Source organism: Sinocyclocheilus rhinocerous, unplaced genomic scaffold (assembly GCF_001515625.1).
Source record: "Sinocyclocheilus rhinocerous isolate Xijiao unplaced genomic scaffold, SAMN03320098_v1.1 scaffold1939, whole genome shotgun sequence".
Classification (NCBI taxonomy): Eukaryota; Metazoa; Chordata; class Actinopteri; order Cypriniformes; family Cyprinidae; genus Sinocyclocheilus; species Sinocyclocheilus rhinocerous.
The window spans coordinates 177,102-196,256 of NW_015630547.1; the positions used below are offsets into that span (position 1 = coordinate 177,102).

Below are 19,155 nucleotides of genomic sequence, written 5' to 3' on the forward strand. Positions count from 1 at the left end.
CAGTATTCAGACAGACCATGGAATAAATATATATATATATATTTTATTTTTTTTTTCAACGTTTTCAAACCTAAAATCAGCAGGCGGGTTGAAGTAAGTATGTGCTGCTGGGTTTAGCGCGTCAGTGAATGAAATATCGGTTTTGCATTTTGCTCTGAAAGCGGCAGCACATAGCCTAGATTTATGCGGTTTGAGTGGAAATCTTATACAGTATTACAATTAGTCGATCTAAAACAGTGATTGTGCATTAACAGCTGTCAACGATGTTGCTACGCAAATGAGTGGTCTGAACATATTTAGACATCACTTTTTTTAGTTTTTTTGGTTACTAGGTAATGACTACGCAGAAGACGGCGAAAAGATTGGATACTTGCTCTCTACATCTTTGTACTTTGGATTTTGAAAATTTGGATTCATTTCCCAAGCTCTAACACAAAACAGCACATATATCTGTCACGACTGTAATTCAAAGGGTTCAAAAGAACGCGGGAGTCAATTTCTGCGCACAGAAATTCAATATAAATTCTCTCTGCTGCAGCGCGTCAGTCACGCTTATCAGAAAAGCAAGGGAGTAAACACATAAATACACAGTTTGAACAATTCATACGTCATTAATAGCGGTTCACCGTGATTTAGTACGATTGCATTCACATGACCCGTGCCCCAGACCACCCTTTTCAGGCAGACCATCGGGTACGGTTTGCGTGTGGGCACACGAGTTCAGAAAACAGCGTTCACATTATCCAAATGAAGTGAACTCTGACGTCAAATGAACCCGGGTGCTCACCAAAAATGCTAGTGTGAAAGCCCCCTCAGATTCGACTTTTTACAAACCAATAAAATAAAATTAATTAAATCCAGTTTCTCTCAAATTATTATTATTATTTATTAAAAAAATTTTTGTTCAATAAGCTGTTTCACTCAGAAATGTTCAGCGTAACTACATAAATATATGAAAGCCTGTTTCCGCAACAGGAATTAAAATAAAATGTAATTGCAACTTTTTGTCACACAATTCTGACTTTTTCCTTGCAATTCTGAGAAAATAAGTCAGAATTATGAGATAAAAAGTCGCAATTACCTTTTCCATTTTTTATTATGTGGCAGAAAAAAAAACAGAATTGCGAGATATAAACTCAGAATTTCTTGATGTAGACTGAGTTTACGTCTCACAATTTAAAGAACAAAGTCAGAACTGTGAAATTGAGAAAATAGGTTGAATTGTGAGATAAAAATGATTCCATATAAATATCAAGATACACATGAAAAATAAAAATGATGAAAAATACTGAGATATAATTATTTTAATCACCAATTCCTGTGAGACTAGCAAACCTGAAATCATTAAAAACATTAATGAAACTAGTTCCACTGCACACAGCTGAATGGTACAGTGAAAGGGTTATTTGAATAAATGCCTCACTTTGTGATGTCTGCTCAATAGGTCATGTCACCGGGTCAGTGAGTAAATTAACACCACGCCATTGTATCAGCACTTCAGTGCCCTCTCAAACTCAGCATTATGAGTGAGCGCTTGGAAAAACTTGCACCCTGCGCTCTCGGTCCAAAAGCAGCAGCAGTGGCGATAAAGAAATCTGAATTTAGAGACGAGCAAAAAATTTACGCTGAACTGAGGTGTGGCTTTCTGCTTCCGCAAAATCCCAATAAAAGCAAAGTCAAGAGAGAGAGAGATTAAAGAGAAACAGAGCGGTCAAAGCTCATTTAATACACTATGAATCATACTCTCAAGGTCAAAGAAACACGATTAAATGAAGTACAGACAGAGGACATCAGATTACAGAGAGACAAAAGCTGTTTTGGCTATTAATTAAAGCGATATAAATCTGTAGGCCGATATTATCAGCATAAAACAGCACTTTGCAGATATATCTGTGGCCTTAAATCCACTTAAATCCATATATCACAGCTAATCCATTGGTTAAATTTCCTAACTTTTGCTGATTATGTTCCAAGCCATAGACATGACTACAGGTGATTGATAAATACAGTTTAGACATTGCTTGTCCAGATAATGCCATAATAGCTACATTTCTTAAATATTCTGAAGCTTGCCCGTGCAAAGTGGTGTTGTAAGTGCCAGGGTAGTATTAGGCTTTTTTTTGGGGGGATTTTCAGCAAGTTTGAAATCTAGAATGGTCCTGTTTAAACCTAGAATTAAGATTTGTGATTGGTCAGCCGAGACACTGCTGTTTCTGTTACACCTCCATTTTATGATTGGATTTCAAGTGAATTGGTAACCTATTTCACTATTTCAAGTTTATTTTAGTGAAGTAGCTGTATTAACTGAATTTTAAATGTTTTTTGTCAGAAAGCTAACAAATCTCAAACCATTTTGGACCCCATTTACACCTGTAACACTGTCCCATTTTAAACTGATGTTAACATGTAAAAACAACCTCATAGAGGCCTACTGGTCCCTAGATATGCTTCAGGACCTATGGAAAGTCTCAGGGTGTATTCACACCCGTCTTGTTTGGTTCAACTGAATCGAACTCAAGTTCGTTTCCACTCATGGTGCGGATCTTTTGGGCAGGTGTGAATACAGCAATCGCACTCGGGTGCGGACCAAACAACCGTACCGAGACCCAGCTGAAGAGGTGGTCTCGGTCTGCTTCCTAACGAACTCTGGTACGGTGCGTTTAAGGTGTGAATATGACCCGACCTCGAACCGACCCAATTGCAGAAATCACGCTCAGAAACAGACAGCTTGCACATGTAGTGCTGTTTTTTGCATTTCAATCACTTGTTTTTAAACCACAATGCTTAAAAATGCATGCAAATGATGAGTTTTCGAGACCATGGCGCACACCAACGTGACGTGAGCGTGCTAAATAGGCTAAAGCTTGCCACAAAAGTTACCATGTATATGTTGGGGGGAAATAGTAAGGAGATATTTGAATCATTTATTAATAAAATAGTGTTTTCTGAGTCAGTGTCGCAAAGATGAAATTGATGATCCTGACTCACCATCTCATCAAAGAAATGCATCTTGGATTACATAATGAAAGAGTTTTTGTTTTGGATTTGAATTATTTCGTTTTGTAGTAATTTAAAGCTTTCTATAGATATATTCATCATGTCTGTAAGGAAAATATTCGCTGATTTTCGGTTCATTTTTGTGAAGCGCTCCTGCTCAAGACCGAGGCGGCAAGCGCATCCTGTTTTTTTTTCTTTATTTTACAAAAGCACAACGTTTTGTTGATATTGTGAATGCACACAAATAAAAATAGACCCTTTACAGTTCCGAACGATGTATTATTCTTACCTTTATGAACAAAAATGACGGCGTATTTAATTTGTTTCCACTGATGTCCTGAAGCGCGCTTCAGCTTCCACTCTCCGCACAAACGATTGGATATGCAACTAATAGCGCACATTTATATAGGTTAAATGTTTAAACTAACATTGTGATATGTTTTAAGTATTTTATATCTATAGATTTTATTTTCGCCAAGTAGTAATTACAACATCGTATGACATTGTCTCATATGATGCTCATAAGTTTCTTCATATCGCGTTAGTATCTGATAACACCAAATCAGTAAAAGAATAAAAATTGCACTACGAAAGATCTACATGATTAGCCTGTTTTTGCACTTCCTGTTTTCCCTGCTTGAGAATTTCTGTCCAATGAATGGATGACTTTAGCACACGTGTAGTTTTGTTTACAATTTCTGGTTCACTTGCAAAAAGGGCAGTGTGAAAGCGTACCGCACCAAACAAAAAAAATCAACATTGTATTTGGTCCGGACCAAAGCAAGTGAACTAGCGGACTTTCCTGGTGTGAATACACCCTCACTTTTATTCAGCAAGAATACATTACTGTTCTTTTGAACTTTCAATTCAAAGTAAAAAATATATCAGGGTTTCCACAAAAATATTAAGCAGCACAACTGTTTTTAGCTGTTTTGATGATAATGAAAAATGTTACTTGTGCACCAAATCAGCACATCAGAATGATTTCTGAAGGATCATGTGACACTGAAGACTGGAGTAATGATGCTGAAAATTTAGCTCTACAATCACGTGAATAAATTACATTTTTAAATATATTCAAACAGAAAACAGCTATTTTAAATTGTAAAAATATTTCATATTATTACTGTATTTTTCCCGTATTTGATCCATTAAAGGAAGCCTTGGTGAGCATAAGAGACTTAAACTTAAGCTTAAACTCAGAATTCTTACCGACCCCTGAACTACTTTTCAACTGTAGCACAAACACAGCATGCTCAAATTTAACACTTAGGGTTAGGGCTTTGTTCAAATCTCAAACCCCAAATATCCCTAAGTATGAGCAATAGTAATTGTGCTGCCTGTCTTAGCAAACACCATTAAATAATTGTTTTAAATTCCCAACACCTATAATTGAAGGTCATGAGTTATTATAAACTATCAAGTCTTCCCAGCACTTAAAGTTTAAAATAAGAGCACTACGAGTATGTAAAATTATACTGCCATACCTACAACAGGTTTGATTGACACGAAAATGAATACAATTCAAAACTATTTTTGGCACTGAATTTCCCTATTTAATTTAGATTTAATATTTAATAAAGACTGCATATTCTATGCATATATTCTATGGGTACATGCATCCAAAACATTCAACAATGAAAGTATTATTCACACTAATTTTCAAATTAAGAATACATGTATGTGCATGTGTGCGTGCATACGCGCGCATTATATAAGCCCTTAAAGGGGTCATATGATGCGATTTCAATTTTTCCTTTCTCTTTGGAGTGTTACCAAAAATGAAAAATCATTTACTCACCCTCAAGAACATAAAAGAAGATAACCAAACAGCAGATGAACCCTACTGACTTCCACAGTACAACTGTTTGGTTACACAAATTCTTCAATATATCTTGTTTTGTGTTCAAATGAACAAAGAACTTTATACAGGTTTGGAACAACTTGGGGGTGAGTAAATGATGACCGAACTTAAATTTTTTGGGTGAACTAGCTGTTATAAAAACAGCCAATTACACAAGCATGTGATTACATCAGTTGATTTCTATATTAACGCATGCACCAAATTGCAACAAACCATTAAAACTAAAACGCAAAAACTAGTTAAACAAAACTAAAATATGACAAAATATTAAACAAATCATTAAACAAAGCTCCAGTTGAATTCATGTTGTCTTACCTTTAGATCATATATGTCTTGTGTTAAATCCTCCTGTTTGCTGACAGTAGAAAATGAGCGCAGGGTTCCAGTGAGCCGAGGAGGAGACATGGTCGTCTGTGGACAGCCCTGTTCATGTGAGAACGATGACAAATGTCAATATAGACAGTTCCTTTATGCCTTTAACGGAGCAGACATTATAGATCGTATCCATTCATTTTATTTAGGGTGCATAACACCTGACACAAAGTCACAAAAGATGGCTGAGAAAATTAAATCAAAAATTGTTCTGTCACAATATGTTGTAAAAGTGTATGTTGTATATATACAATATGTATATACTGTTTTATCATTTGAAACTTAACCAACCTTATTTGTGAAATACCCTGCTTCAAAAGTCTGCTTGTGCTAATACAATAAATGGCACTTTATCCCATTTGAAGTGTCAAACCCTTTCAGCCTGTGCAAGTATACATAAGACTGTCACGACACTACAAACTGCTTAATACTGATCTAACGTGTTATGATACTGATAAATACGTGATATTTTAATAACTACATCCTTATAAGATGTCTCAATACGTGTTTGTTTAACTAATGGTGACAACACAATATGACTACAGCAACTTCATTACGTAAACAAACTCATTAACTACTTCACGAAACCACACACACACACGTTTCAGGGTCTATAAACTAAACGATATAAAGTGTTATTTTCGCCAAACCTGACAAAAACAGAGATAAGCAGCACATGACAACAGAGCTAACGTCTGTTATGCATGTTCACATCAGTGTATTGAAAAGCCTCGGCACACAAAAACATTGTTGAGTTCTACAAATATGAATGGTGACTGACCACTGATAAATTAAAGTTGATAGCGGTGAAGAGTTTGAGGTAAAGTGGACTCTCTTAGCTGGACCCGTCAGAACCGCGTTGTCAGCCGGCGTACATTCGGCAAGCTTGTGGTGCGATGCATTATGAGAATTGTAGTGTTGTAAGGTTACGACACGCCCCTTTTCAAGAGTTCAGATGCAGTTAGTGGACTACAATATCCGATATTCCGTCAAATGCGGAAACAGCAAGGCAGCAGTAATCAATCCTTGATAAACTGATGCTTATTACAATAAAGTTCTGGCTGACTCTAAATAAAGTTACAGTAATGTACATATATAATTTAAACGCCTGATTGTAATTAATAATCAGGATCTGTATTTATTATTTTGTTTGTTTTGTTTTGTTGTTTTTGTTTTTTGTTTTTTAATTTATATTTATAAAAAACGTATACTCTTCAATGGACTATTAGTAGCCTGTATGATTTTTGTTGACCAAAATAAATCAATCAATACATACATACTGTCCATACATACATACATACATAAAACTTAACTAATCATATATTAATCAGGATTATAAACAGGCAAAATAAACCGGCTTACCAAATTTTAAATTATTATTTAGAAATAATGTTAATGCATAACAGTGGTATTGTGCTCACTTGATGTCACAAATCTAACCATTTAAGACCACTAATCTAGGTAGATCAAATGAATAAACCTACACAGTTTAAATGTGTGTGTGTGTGTGTGTGTGTGTGTGTGTGCACGCTTGGTTCAGGAATTCCCTATGTTGTGGGAATTTTTGATCTTGTGTATAACATACTATACAAAATGTGGTGGGTTTTTTTTACTATGTAAAAATGCATAAAGTTTTTTCTGTGAGGGTTGTGTTTAGGGGTAGGGTTAGTTCACAGAATATACAGTTAGTACAGTACAGAAATAATTATATCTATATCTAAAGTCCTCATAAAACCTGGAAACCCAACAAGAATGTGTGTGTGTGTGTGTGTGTGTGTGTGTGTGTGTGTGTGTGTAGGTTTGCCTATATTTGTTGGGCCAAATCATGTTTAAAATCTACTTTAAATCTACCGTTTAAAAGTTTAGGGATACCAAGGCTTCATTTGAATTTAAATAATATAATAATAATAAAATTAATCATAATAAAATAATTTAATAATTTTTCAATGATAACTGTTATTACAAAATCACAGAAATTAATTTGAAATAATTGTAATCAGTTGGTGCTCAAGAAACATTTCTTATTATATGTTTAGAACATTGTGTCGCTTAAATTTTTTTGTGGAAACCATATACATTTTTTTCCCTCCAGGAATCTTTGATGAACATAAAGAATTGAATTTTTCAATATACATTTTTTGTAACATTATAAATGTCTTTACTCTTACATTTCATCAATTTAATGCATCCTTGCTGAATAGATAGATAGATAGATAGATAGATAGACAGACAGACAGACAGACAGACAGATAGATAGTAGATAGATAGATAGATAGATAGATAGATGATAGATAGATAGATAGATAGATAGACAGACAGACAGACAGACAGACAGATAGATAGTAGATAGATAGATAGATAGATAGATAGATAGTTTATTGCAGCAACTTTTTGTGAGGGGTAGCTTTAGGTATAGACTTAGATTTGGGTTTTAGCAAATATCATCACCAATAAATAGTTACAGACTAATTAAATGTTTGGAATTAATTTATGTGATATATTATTGTAATTAAATGATTCATGGTATATTCTTGAGTGTTTACCGAATTGTTTATAGAATTGTAACAGCATGGTGCAGTGTTGCACAGATGGTTAAACCATGGTACTTTGAGGTATACCATGACAGATACTGAATAATTATGTAGCACAAAAGTCCAAGGTGATTCTGGTAATGTTTAGTGTTCATAATGATATGTAGGCCGATAATGATGTTCTGGTATATAGTGCTTGCAGGTAAGTTTGCAGGCCAATAAGACACATGCTGCAAGGCTTAAATCAAAAGCAGTTGTAACGTCATAGTACTTCTATCCTTCTGATATAATTTTAGTAATACACAATGTCTAATGGACTGTCAGAAACAGTCTGTTATATTTTCACAAAATTGGGCCCCATATTTACCATGAATTCTAAAATGCCCAAGGCAAGGCTGTTCAAAGAGGTTCATATCTCAGAAGACCCTCTCTGAATGGTGTCATTGTAGATATAGCAGTGCGTAACACTAACCTGATTTAAACAGCAGAGAGGCTGCACCCTGACTTAACCATGGGCAAAGTCATTTATAGTGTAGTGTTAAATAAATCCCCATCCAGACCTGTAGTAACACAGACCAGCAGCTATATAGCACTTGAAAAAAGTGACTGAATAGTCAAAGGTTATCCACAAGAGAACTGTTTGTGTAGATGATTCCTCTTATTGTTAGTCACTTGCTTGGCTTCTTGTTTCTGTAAAGGAAATATGTGTTTTTAAATGTATATTTGTCAAGTACAAGAAACACAAACAAGCACAGCTATGTAGAAATTCAGTTCAGTCAATCATAGTATCACAATCATTATACAACAGTATTTGACCTCAGACTGCCATGACTGACAATTCACAATCGAGTAATTCAGAGAACTGTTTAAAACTTGTTTGAAATTATATGCTGCAGACTCCACAGCTACAGTAGAGGACTAAAGCAGCAAACCACGGTTCTCCAATTTTTTTTTTTTAGGGGTACAAATTTAGTACCATCGCATGCTTATGTCAGGACAGATGCACTGACACAAGAAGTCAGATGAACCCAGACAAGTTTTATTTAACAGAAATGGTGTGGGAGTGCAAAGGTGAGTAACTTAAAGGCAGAGTAAGTGATTTTTCAAAAACACTTTAGAAAACTGATTCGGGCCGAATCGCAAAACAAACTTGTAGCCAATCAGCAATAAGGGGAGTGTCTACTCGTGATGTGGAGGAGAGCGCGTTCAGTGCATGGGACGGACATTAGCCGAGCCGAGAGACAGAAAGATAGAGATGGCGGATAAAAAACAAAAGAGGAAAACGTCTGCGGAACGATAAGGCAAGAAGTAGGACCCGTGTAAATATCGGATCAGCTTTCCAGCGCTGGAGAGAACTCAAGGAGCGGAGGCCTGCGATCGGACGCCGAGGTTGCTTTGTTTCTTCTCAATAGGTGAGTAACACCGTGTCTACAACAGCTAAAGTCTGCCTACACTGGACGCGATCAAACGACCGTTGAAAACCATTTGAAATTTGTGTCAGCACCCTTTTGGGGTAGGGGCGTGTTTGTTTTGGTGATTTCAAATATCAACATTGGCTACCAGAAATCACTTACTCTGCCTTTAAGCAAATGATAATATAAATAGTGATTGGAACTGTAGAGTGTCTTTCTTACAGGTACACAGGGGATCAGCAGGATGGATGGATGGATGGACTGTGGTCAGAGCAGATCAGAGATTGCTGGAGAACACTTGGAGAGAATTGTTGGAAATTGTTAGAAGATATCACTTCGAAGATGGTAGGAGAGAAACTAGGATGCACACAGGAACCACCATTCAGGTGAGAATCGCAGGTAAGAGTCCATGTCTATCTTGATGTCAGTGACAATATCGATATTGACCTATATATACAGTATATATATATATATATATTATTCCAATAATATTTGTCGTATTTGGCAAATAATAATCAGGGTGCATTTTTTTCAACTCAAAAATAAACTTTTATTGAACTAAAGTAAACTCTTTTTCTAACCTGAGACATTGAAACAGAATAGACCACTCATTGCAAAATGGAGCAAATTACATTCAATATTGTGGCTGTAAAAAAATGGAAGTGCCGCCAACTTTACAGTTAAACAGTAGTATAAATAAATAAATAAATAAATAAAGTTGTGTTGTGTGGGCTGAGCTAAAGAAGTAAAATATATGATATTTTTATCTTATTATATTGGTAATTTAACATATTAAAATATTTTCAATTGTAGTGAATTAATTAAAACAACCAAGATGGCCAATAAATGAGCTGACTTTCCTCATAAGAACTTTTCTCTTATAGCCCAGGCAGGGGTGGACTTACCCATTAGGCAAAGGTAGGCGACCGCCTTGGGCCCCCAAAAGCCAAGGGCCCCCTAAAATGCTTTTCATGTAAGAGATGCTCACTAAGCGTGGACACGCGAACGGTTGCTGTTTTTAAATCCCGCTTACTCATTTATTAGAAGGACCCAAGTAGAGGACGCATATGCAGCTACTCATTTGGTTGATATAATCCTTAGGTGTGTAAATGTATAATTCCCTTTTCTTGATTTTTTTCAGTTTCATTTAAATTTGTAGTTAAAATAACTCAAAATAAATGTATTTTAAAGTTTAGAATTAGACAGCCTTTGGAGAGTGCTTTGGAGACTGGGAAAGGCAATTGTGCTGAGCACAGGCACACAGGCTTACGCTGGAAACTCATCAGTGGATCACCTCCCTCGTCAATATAGGCTATATTTTTTTCCACACTTCTCTCATTCTCACTAATTCAGGTTTTTATATGAATGAATCTCTGAATGGAACCGACTGTCTTCAGAAAAGTTTTGATGGCATTTTCATTTATGAGCGGAGCATTGCTTCGTGTACAGTTATTACCGTGGAAACCACAATATTTCTGACGTTCAAAAAACGCCGCCTACTGGCAGAGAATGAATGTGCATTTTCAATAATTCCGTCTGCTGTTTTTGTTCAGACCATTGCGAAAATCCACCCCATTTTAAATTAATATAATAATTTATGCTTCTTTATTTTTCTTTATTTATGCTTGTTTATTCTTAAAAAAGAATGGTTAATGGCTCAATTGTGAGATTTATCATTTTATAATTTATTTTGTTTTTATGAAAACCTGTATCTCAACTGTAAATCAGTTGCTATTTCGTGGTCTACAACATGAAAGAAAGCCATTATAAGTTGTAAATGAAAAATGTAGAAACATTGGACACAACTATGGGGCTGTCAGACTTTGTTCAGTGTTTTGTGTATGTTTTGCTCCCCATGTGCCTTCCATGCCCATATTTAGTCCTTCCTGTTCCTGTCCTTATCTGTTCCAGGTTTCCCCTTTTCAGTTCTATTGATCCCAGGTGTGTCTCGTTATCCCATTGTCATGTCATTTGTATAAATAGTGTTACTTGTTATCAGTTCGGCGTCCGGTATTGTTAATGTCTATGAATGTCTTCCTTCCCGCTACATGTGATTTCCTGGTTCCCTTGATGTGATTAAAGTCTGTGTTTGAATTGTACTCCTGGTCTACTCATTCCTCGCTCCGTGCTCCTCCACAGTAGTGCACACGTGACAGGGGCACCATTGTGCGGCAGCAAGCATCACAACAAAAAAGGAAACTCAAGGTTGATCTAGGTAAATGTGTGCATATGTATAGGGCCCCATTCCTATATTTTGCCCGTATATATTTGGCCCCCAATTCACTAAATCTGCCCCTGATCCCAGGTTAAAAAAAACAGACAGAGCAATATGCATTCAAAATATTAGTAATAAAATATCAGTCATAACAAAAATAAATTGCAACTGGTCTCAGTTGATCCCTAAAAGTACCACAGTATTCACAGTATTCATGTGACACATTCACTGTGTCTTGGTAATGTCACAGTACCACTGTAAAAATAATTTTTCAAAGTTTGAAATAAAACAAAGATTATTAAAGTATATGGTTTGCAGGGAAACAGTAATTCAGTCTTTGTACTTCAAATTTGCACAATTAATTCAATTTGTTACTTGCCATTTCTTTGTAATTGTGAAATTCACTAGCAATTTCTGGGTGAAAATTGTTTCTACACTACTTTTTTTTCAGTGACATTATTCACGGCCATATTATAGCTAAACATTCTCTTATTCTCATATTTTCTGTTGGGTAATGATGATATTGAATTTTATCATTCATCCAATACTGATGCTGCTCTAATCTTTCTGTGTTAGTCAGAACGGCTGCCATTGGTTCTCCCCGCAGTGACCTTGTGTCTGTATTAGTGTGACTGCTTGCGCCAAAGGCCGTCTGAATGTAAATAAGTCAGAGAGTTCTGCTGCACCATTTTCTGATCAGGGTGATTATGGCACCTGTACTGCTATGGAGATCAGTTCAGCAGCATTGTGCTGCCATTAGAGCGGCTCAGCAGACAATACACGTATCTGTCCAGCCAACTGAGATCTGCTGACTTTGTTTTCATCATTTCAGCTCTAAATTATGGTCTGCTCCTCCTCTTCCAATTCATTCAGACCTGATGTTATTTCATTTAGTAAATGCTGCACGCTGATCAATATCCGTAACAATTGCCTCATTATACTGATGGAGATGAGCATTGTTCATTGAAAGTGTCCAATGAAACGTAACTGCATTTCTATTACAGAAACAGTGCAGGTATTGTTCAGATTCCAACATTTTGTTTAATTACTAAAAACAACTAACATGCACAGTAAATACATGACATTCAATTAAAATTTGATCAAATTTCCTTCCCACTTTACAAATTAAATAAAACATATGAATTGAAAGGAAATTAATTTAACGAATGTAACAGGATTCCTGGGGGGTTGAAAGAAAGTATCTATCTATCTATCTATCTATCTATCTATCTAATGTCAGTATTTGTCTTTATTTATGGAATTATTTGTTTTTACATGAAATTAAAACATTGCCATTGTGTTGTCTAAAAATGAACATAAACATCTTTTTTTTGTTTTGACCATTTTTCATTTCTTTCTCTAAAATGTTTCAAGATTTCACAGACACACACACACACACACACACACACACACACACATACTTGTATTTGTGGTTTATGATCTACTTGTACCATTTTTTTATGCAAAGCATATATTATATCCCCCTTGCGGCTTAACATAAAAACCAGTTCTTTCCCCAACTGCAATAATCAGAATATTAATAATACAGGAGGACTAGGGCTATCTGCTGCAGTGAATTGACTCATTTGTTTACCTCTGAAGGGTGCTGAACACTTCACTAATGCACTTCAAGAATGCCTCACGCTGGTGTCTCGCTCAGACGTGGAAACCCATCCTAATTATTCACAAAGTGAAGAGCACTCTGCAGTGAAGGTCTTATCCTGTGGAGCAGCCTCCACCGGATACATCTTAATAACTCAAGCTCAAATCCAGACTCCAATCTGTCCAGGCCTCCGACAGGAGCTCTTGCTCTCTCTCTCTCTCTCTCTCTCTGTGTGTGTTTTATAGCTGTTCTATGTAAGTGTATTGGTCGATCTAAGGCTAACTGGTTTATAGTTATATAGTAAACTCCAATATTCAGGACCTCTGCATCTTACATTTTACATGTATTCCTGTTCTCTTTAAATTTACAGATGTAATAATAACAAAAATAAAAATAAATGATTTTTTAAAATGTACTGTAGTATCTAACTGAATACCTAACTAGATCATTTACAAATTATGTAAAAAAAAATACATATGATTAAATAATAAATAAGTCAGAGACAATTATTATTTGTAATATTTAATTATGTCAATATCTGTCTTTATGTATAACTAATTATTTTTATATAATCAACTTTGTTTTTATTTATTTATTTATTTTTCTTATTGACTATTGTATATACCTAACTGGAAAGAAATAACAAATTATATATATATATACATTATATATATATATATATATATATATACTGCATATGCACACACACACACACACACACACACTGTCATTCAAATGTTTGGGATCAGTAAGATTTGTAATGTTTTTTAAAGAAATCTCTTCTGCCCATCATGGCTGAAGTAATATTGTGAAATATTATTGCAATTTAAAATAATCTTTTTCTATTTTAATATACTTTAAAATATAATTTATTTCTGTGATTGTCGCTCATTATCAATTACTCCACCGGCCTCGCTCCGTTCCCACGGCTCTCGGCCACGCCCCCACTTGGCATATATATACGTATATATATATATATATATATATACATTTGAGTGAATAGGTAATTTAGAAATGGTCATAATTTGTAATCATTTTACATTATAATGTATTTAAAGCTTAACAATTTGTGTAATGCATTTTTAAACATGATTTGAACACATTCTTGGTGTCTTGCACAATTTGCAATTAATAAATAGTGCTTCACTTGTAAGCATATCAAATAGAGTTATATTTCACTTTACAGCATACTCAGTTCGAATTATAATCAGCTCACATCTATAAAAGCAGAATATCTGTAAAGAAAAAAATTACAGTATTTATGTCAATATGTCTGTATCCCTGCACTGCTGACATATGGTTAGAACCACTAGAGACATCAGCAGGTTAATTAGTGAATTCCTGCTATAGAGTTGAATAGTTTGATTTGTAGGTTTATTATCAAAGCCTTTTTATATTTTTTACTTTTAATAGCTTATGATCCTCATTTTTTAAATCCTTTTTGAAAGCATCTGCTAAATGCATAAATGTAAATGTAAACTTTGCTATAGAAGAGCATAAAGTATCATTATAGTAATAACTAGATTCATGCATTTTGAAGAAAATGTGAGTGCCATCAAAACTCCCTGTCACAAATGATTTGAAGGATCACACATGTCTGTAGCAGCAATGTATATTATGTACTATATATATATATATATATATATATATGTGTGTGTATATATATATTTGTCACATTATCACAGTTTATTCGCTATAGTTTAGAAAATGGTAATAAAATATGACGAGTTAAACTGTGTCAGAACAAATTCATCTTGATAATGCCAGAGAACACTTATGCAAAACATGCAAAACCTAAAGTGTCTGAATAATTTTTGGTCCCAAATTTGTATCAGTTTTACTGGTAGTTCACTGTATGAAAAATTTTTGGGTATAATATGTCACAGTTTACTTTATTTTGCTATCCTCACTTACATGAAGAGCTAAGACATCCCAGTGTGCCTTTCCTGCTCCAGAGCCACTGCGAGAGCTCCCACTAAAGAAGCGAACACACCCACGGACCTTTTAACGTGTGAGATCTTAACATAGTTTATTTAGGCTTCAGCGTGCAGAAATGGCACTTAGAGAACAGCCCTGCAATTATGCTGAAAGCTCAGAGATGCACCCAAATCCAACATCCACTGCTGTTTAATGAATGGCCTATGCAGACGGATTTAGATTCATTTGCATTGAACAAACTTCAAGTATGAATAGACCTTGCAATGTTAAAACCATGCTAGTTCATATGATAATTCTTCTTAAGAACATTTCGATAAGAACAGCACCTGTACACGATGAACTGCATGGTACAAGTATCTGGTATCTGACAAGTGGTGCATTTTCAGTAGCCTACTCTTTAGTAGTCCAAAAATATTGTCAAAATGCAGTTTTTTAAATTATTATCCTCAACTGACTTAATACAAGAAACAAAATCACAAAGTCACAAAGTAACTATGTGACACGTCTACATGTCTTTCGTTTCATTTGCATATGTTTTCATTCATTTCAATACATTTGACTATCATTTAATCCAACTATGATTTAATCATACTGATTTTAATAGTTAATCTACAAAGAATTATAATTAATATATCTATATATTTTCATTAGGTATTATCTATTGATTTTATGTCAGTTTAGTTGTGATGAGTGATCATTACAATACTGTAACATTTTTCATTCAGCAGCACCAATCTTTAATACTAATTTAACTGATGTTTAGATTAACAATACTGAAAGATGATTTTGGAGATTAAACCAAATTATTTTTAATATCATTTCCAACCCTAATGTTTTGTGACGAGACTAGTGTTTTGAAAATTTACTAAATGACATTGCTTAAAGTTCGATTTCAGGCATTAGCTCAACATTTACTGCCATCTAGTGTCCAGGTCCCCATAGGCAGCAATGATGGACACCCTAAAAAACAGACATATAAAATAGCTGAATGATATTTACCCTCTCCAAAATGATTTCTTCATATTTATACATGCCATCACTCCCATTCACCTGCAATAGACAAAAGAAAAATAACAGACTAATAAACAGTCATTAGACATGATGTAATGCCAACAAATGATACACAAGAAGGTCACATCTATAATTAATTATGTAAAAGCAGAAATGCTATAAACTCAATAAAACGCAATAAAAATGAGTGGTATGAATCACGTACAAGGCATAGGGTAGATAAACAGTCAAAGACAACTCATTATAACGGTTAAATAATAATTGCACTCGGCATTAAAGCTACAGTCCACATCTGCTGTCGTTTAATCTGTGCATATTTTTATTGTTATTATCTCATGTACACCGGGAAAGGTTTGGCCAGGTTGAGGGGGATAATTCCACGTGGCAGGCAGTCAGGCAGGCAGGCGCTACTGGAGGTGCTGAGAGCATGAAGCAGATACTTACATAAGGGCCTGCATCCAGTGAGTCTGCGTTCACAATGATGGGGGGAGGGTTTGCCTGTGAGATGAAGAGATGCACATTACCTCAGTGTGTGAGGCTGATGGCTCACACATATGCACACAAACACACACACACACACACACACACACTGTCATTCAAATGTTTGGGATCAGTAAGATTTGTAATGTTTTTTAAAGAAATCTCTTCTGCCCATCATGGCTGAAGTAATATTGTGAAATATTATTGCAATTTAAAATAATCTTTTTCTATTTTAATATACTTTAAAATATAATTTATTTCTGTGATGCAAAGCTGAGTTTTCAGTGTCACATGATCCTTCGGAAATCATTCTAATATGCTGATTTAATATCAATATCGGAAGCAGTTTAACAGCTTAATATTTCTTTAGAACCTGTGATACTTTTTTCAGGATTCTTTGATGAATAAAAAGTTTAAAAAGAACAGCATTTATTCAAAATAGAAATCTTTTGTAACATTATACACTACTGTTCAAAAGTTTGGGGTCAGTAATTTTTTTTCTTTTTCTTTTTTTGAAAGAAATGAATGCTTTTATTCAGCAAGGGTGTGTTAAATTGATAATAAAGACTTATATTGTTAGAAAATATTTCTATGTTAAATAAACACATTTTTTTTTTACTTTATTCATCAAATAATCCTGAAAAAATTATTACAGGGTCCTAAAAAATATTAAGCAGCACAACTGTTTCCAACATTGATAATTAATCATCACATTATGATTTCTGAAGGATCATGTGACACTGAAAACTGGAGTAATGATGATAAAAAATCAGCTTTGCATCACAGAAATAAATTATATTTTTAAAGCAAATTAAAATGGAAAACCATTATTTTAAATGGTAATAATATTTTACAATATTACTGTGTTTCTGTATTTCTGATCAAATAAATGCAGCCACGATGAGCAGAAGAGACTTCTGTAAAACACATTAAAAATCGTACTGATCCCAAACTTTCGAACAGCATATAACATAAACTATGAACTTGACAGGAAACAAAACATAAGCACGAACTATGAACTTGACACAGGGAACATGGAACAGCATAATGCATCTTAAAATAAAAGACATGACTTGAACTGAAAACAAGAAACGTGAACAAAAGTCTAAACAGATCTAACATATCCCCATTTCAACGGAGGGCTCCGATGCCCAAACAAAACACCAAATCCGAAACAAAAGCGAAATCCAGGAGGGTGGTGGAGAAGTGGAAGTGGGCCTGGGTCATGGCATGGTGGCTGACCTGGACCATGGAGCAGAGAAGGCTCTGGACCATGAAGCAGAGGCGGGCCTAGACTGTAGAGCAGAGGACGAGACTATGGTGGAGCATAGAGCTAAGCAGATGGCAGGACCAAAGACCAGGGCAGAGCCGACAGAGCATGGAGCCAAGGCGGAGATGGCAGGGCCAAGGACCAGTGCAAAACCGACAGAGCATGAGGCCAGGGTGGAGACGGTGGGACTAGGAGCCTGCAGAGTTCAAAAGTGTCCTTTATGGTCATTGTGGTACAGGCATGGATGCCTTCCATGGGTGTAACTGAGCAGGCACGGATGGCCTCCTTGTTCGACACAGAACAGGCATGGACCGTCTCCGTGGCTGTAATAGGGAGCATAGAAATTTCATGGACGGCTATTGTGGCCGTGAACATGGACTGTGACTAAGCAGACTTCTGCTGTCTCTGGGAAAATGTGTGCAGTACACACACACACACACACACACAGAGAATAGTGGTGGCTACTACAGGAAGCACCGAGGACAGTGGGATGACTCTAGGATCACAGGACTTGAGATCATTGAACTTAGGAGCACCAGACTTAGCAGTGCAGGGAACCATGGAGGCCATGACCGATAAGGTCCGTTGTGGACCGAGGTCTGGAATGAACAGCCCCCCCCAAGGGGAATCCTGAGCAGTCATGACATGAGGGGAGCCTGGCACTGGGATTGCCAAAATGGTATCTACTGTAGGATGAGTCCTGATGAAGACGAACAATGCAAACTGTTGGGTTCAGGACTGGTTGTGTATTATGCATCATTGATGGCCTGAAGCAGACAAGGATCAAGACGTAAAATCCACCAAATACAGTTTTATCCAAAATGATAATAATCCAAAAACATAAACTATGAACTTAATCCAAGACATGGAACAAAATATAAACATGAACTATAAGCTTGAAAATAAACATTGACCTGACATAACGGGGCATTCACACGGGGCACCAAAGCTTGGTGCTGACTCGACCATCATAGAGACAACAGCCAATCACATTACTTCCCACTTGGACTGCAAAACAACAATAAAAGCCAGCTTTTGACAGCTAGTTTGTGATACAAAATGGATGCCGATTTGGTTGCACTAGTGATTGCTTGTGTAGTTATTGTTAATGCATTGCATAAGCTCAGGCGATGTGGTGCCTGCTGCTGTTGGATGCGTTCGATTCTCAGAAACCACCGACAGTGGGGAAAGTATCATGGACTTGCATCTGGATGGTATACTGTAACGTATAAAGACTGATCTTAAAGAACTGTAAATGTGTCCCCGACTAAGGATTTTCATAGTTGAATCGGAATTTTCGAATCTTGCCGATTGTCGACTGATAGTCGAATCATATGTTTGGGGGCGTGGGGCAAAATACATTAACAAGAGTCAAGTCAGACATTTGACAGCCATAATTACTGACGTTAACACACAGGGAAAATGTGTAACGGACGCCTCGCAGATACAAAAATAATGTTTT

At 35.7% G+C, this 19,155-nt stretch overlaps 1 protein-coding gene across 1 annotated transcript in view; it reads right to left on the minus strand.

Moving 5' to 3' along the window:
• The window catches only part of LOC107740553 (activating signal cointegrator 1 complex subunit 3-like), a 169,846-nt gene extending 163,723 nt beyond the window's left edge, over nucleotides 1-6,123 (minus strand). Inside the window, exons 1-2 of the mRNA XM_016552999.1 lie at nucleotides 6,015-6,123; nucleotides 5,177-5,284 (exon numbers count right to left, since the gene is read on the minus strand). Of these exons, the coding sequence (XP_016408485.1) occupies nucleotides 5,177-5,266 (90 nt within the window). The 5' untranslated portion in view covers nucleotides 5,267-5,284; nucleotides 6,015-6,123. The remainder of the gene's footprint in view (nucleotides 1-5,176; nucleotides 5,285-6,014) is intronic.
• Nucleotides 6,124-19,155: the final 13,032 nt, after the last annotated feature.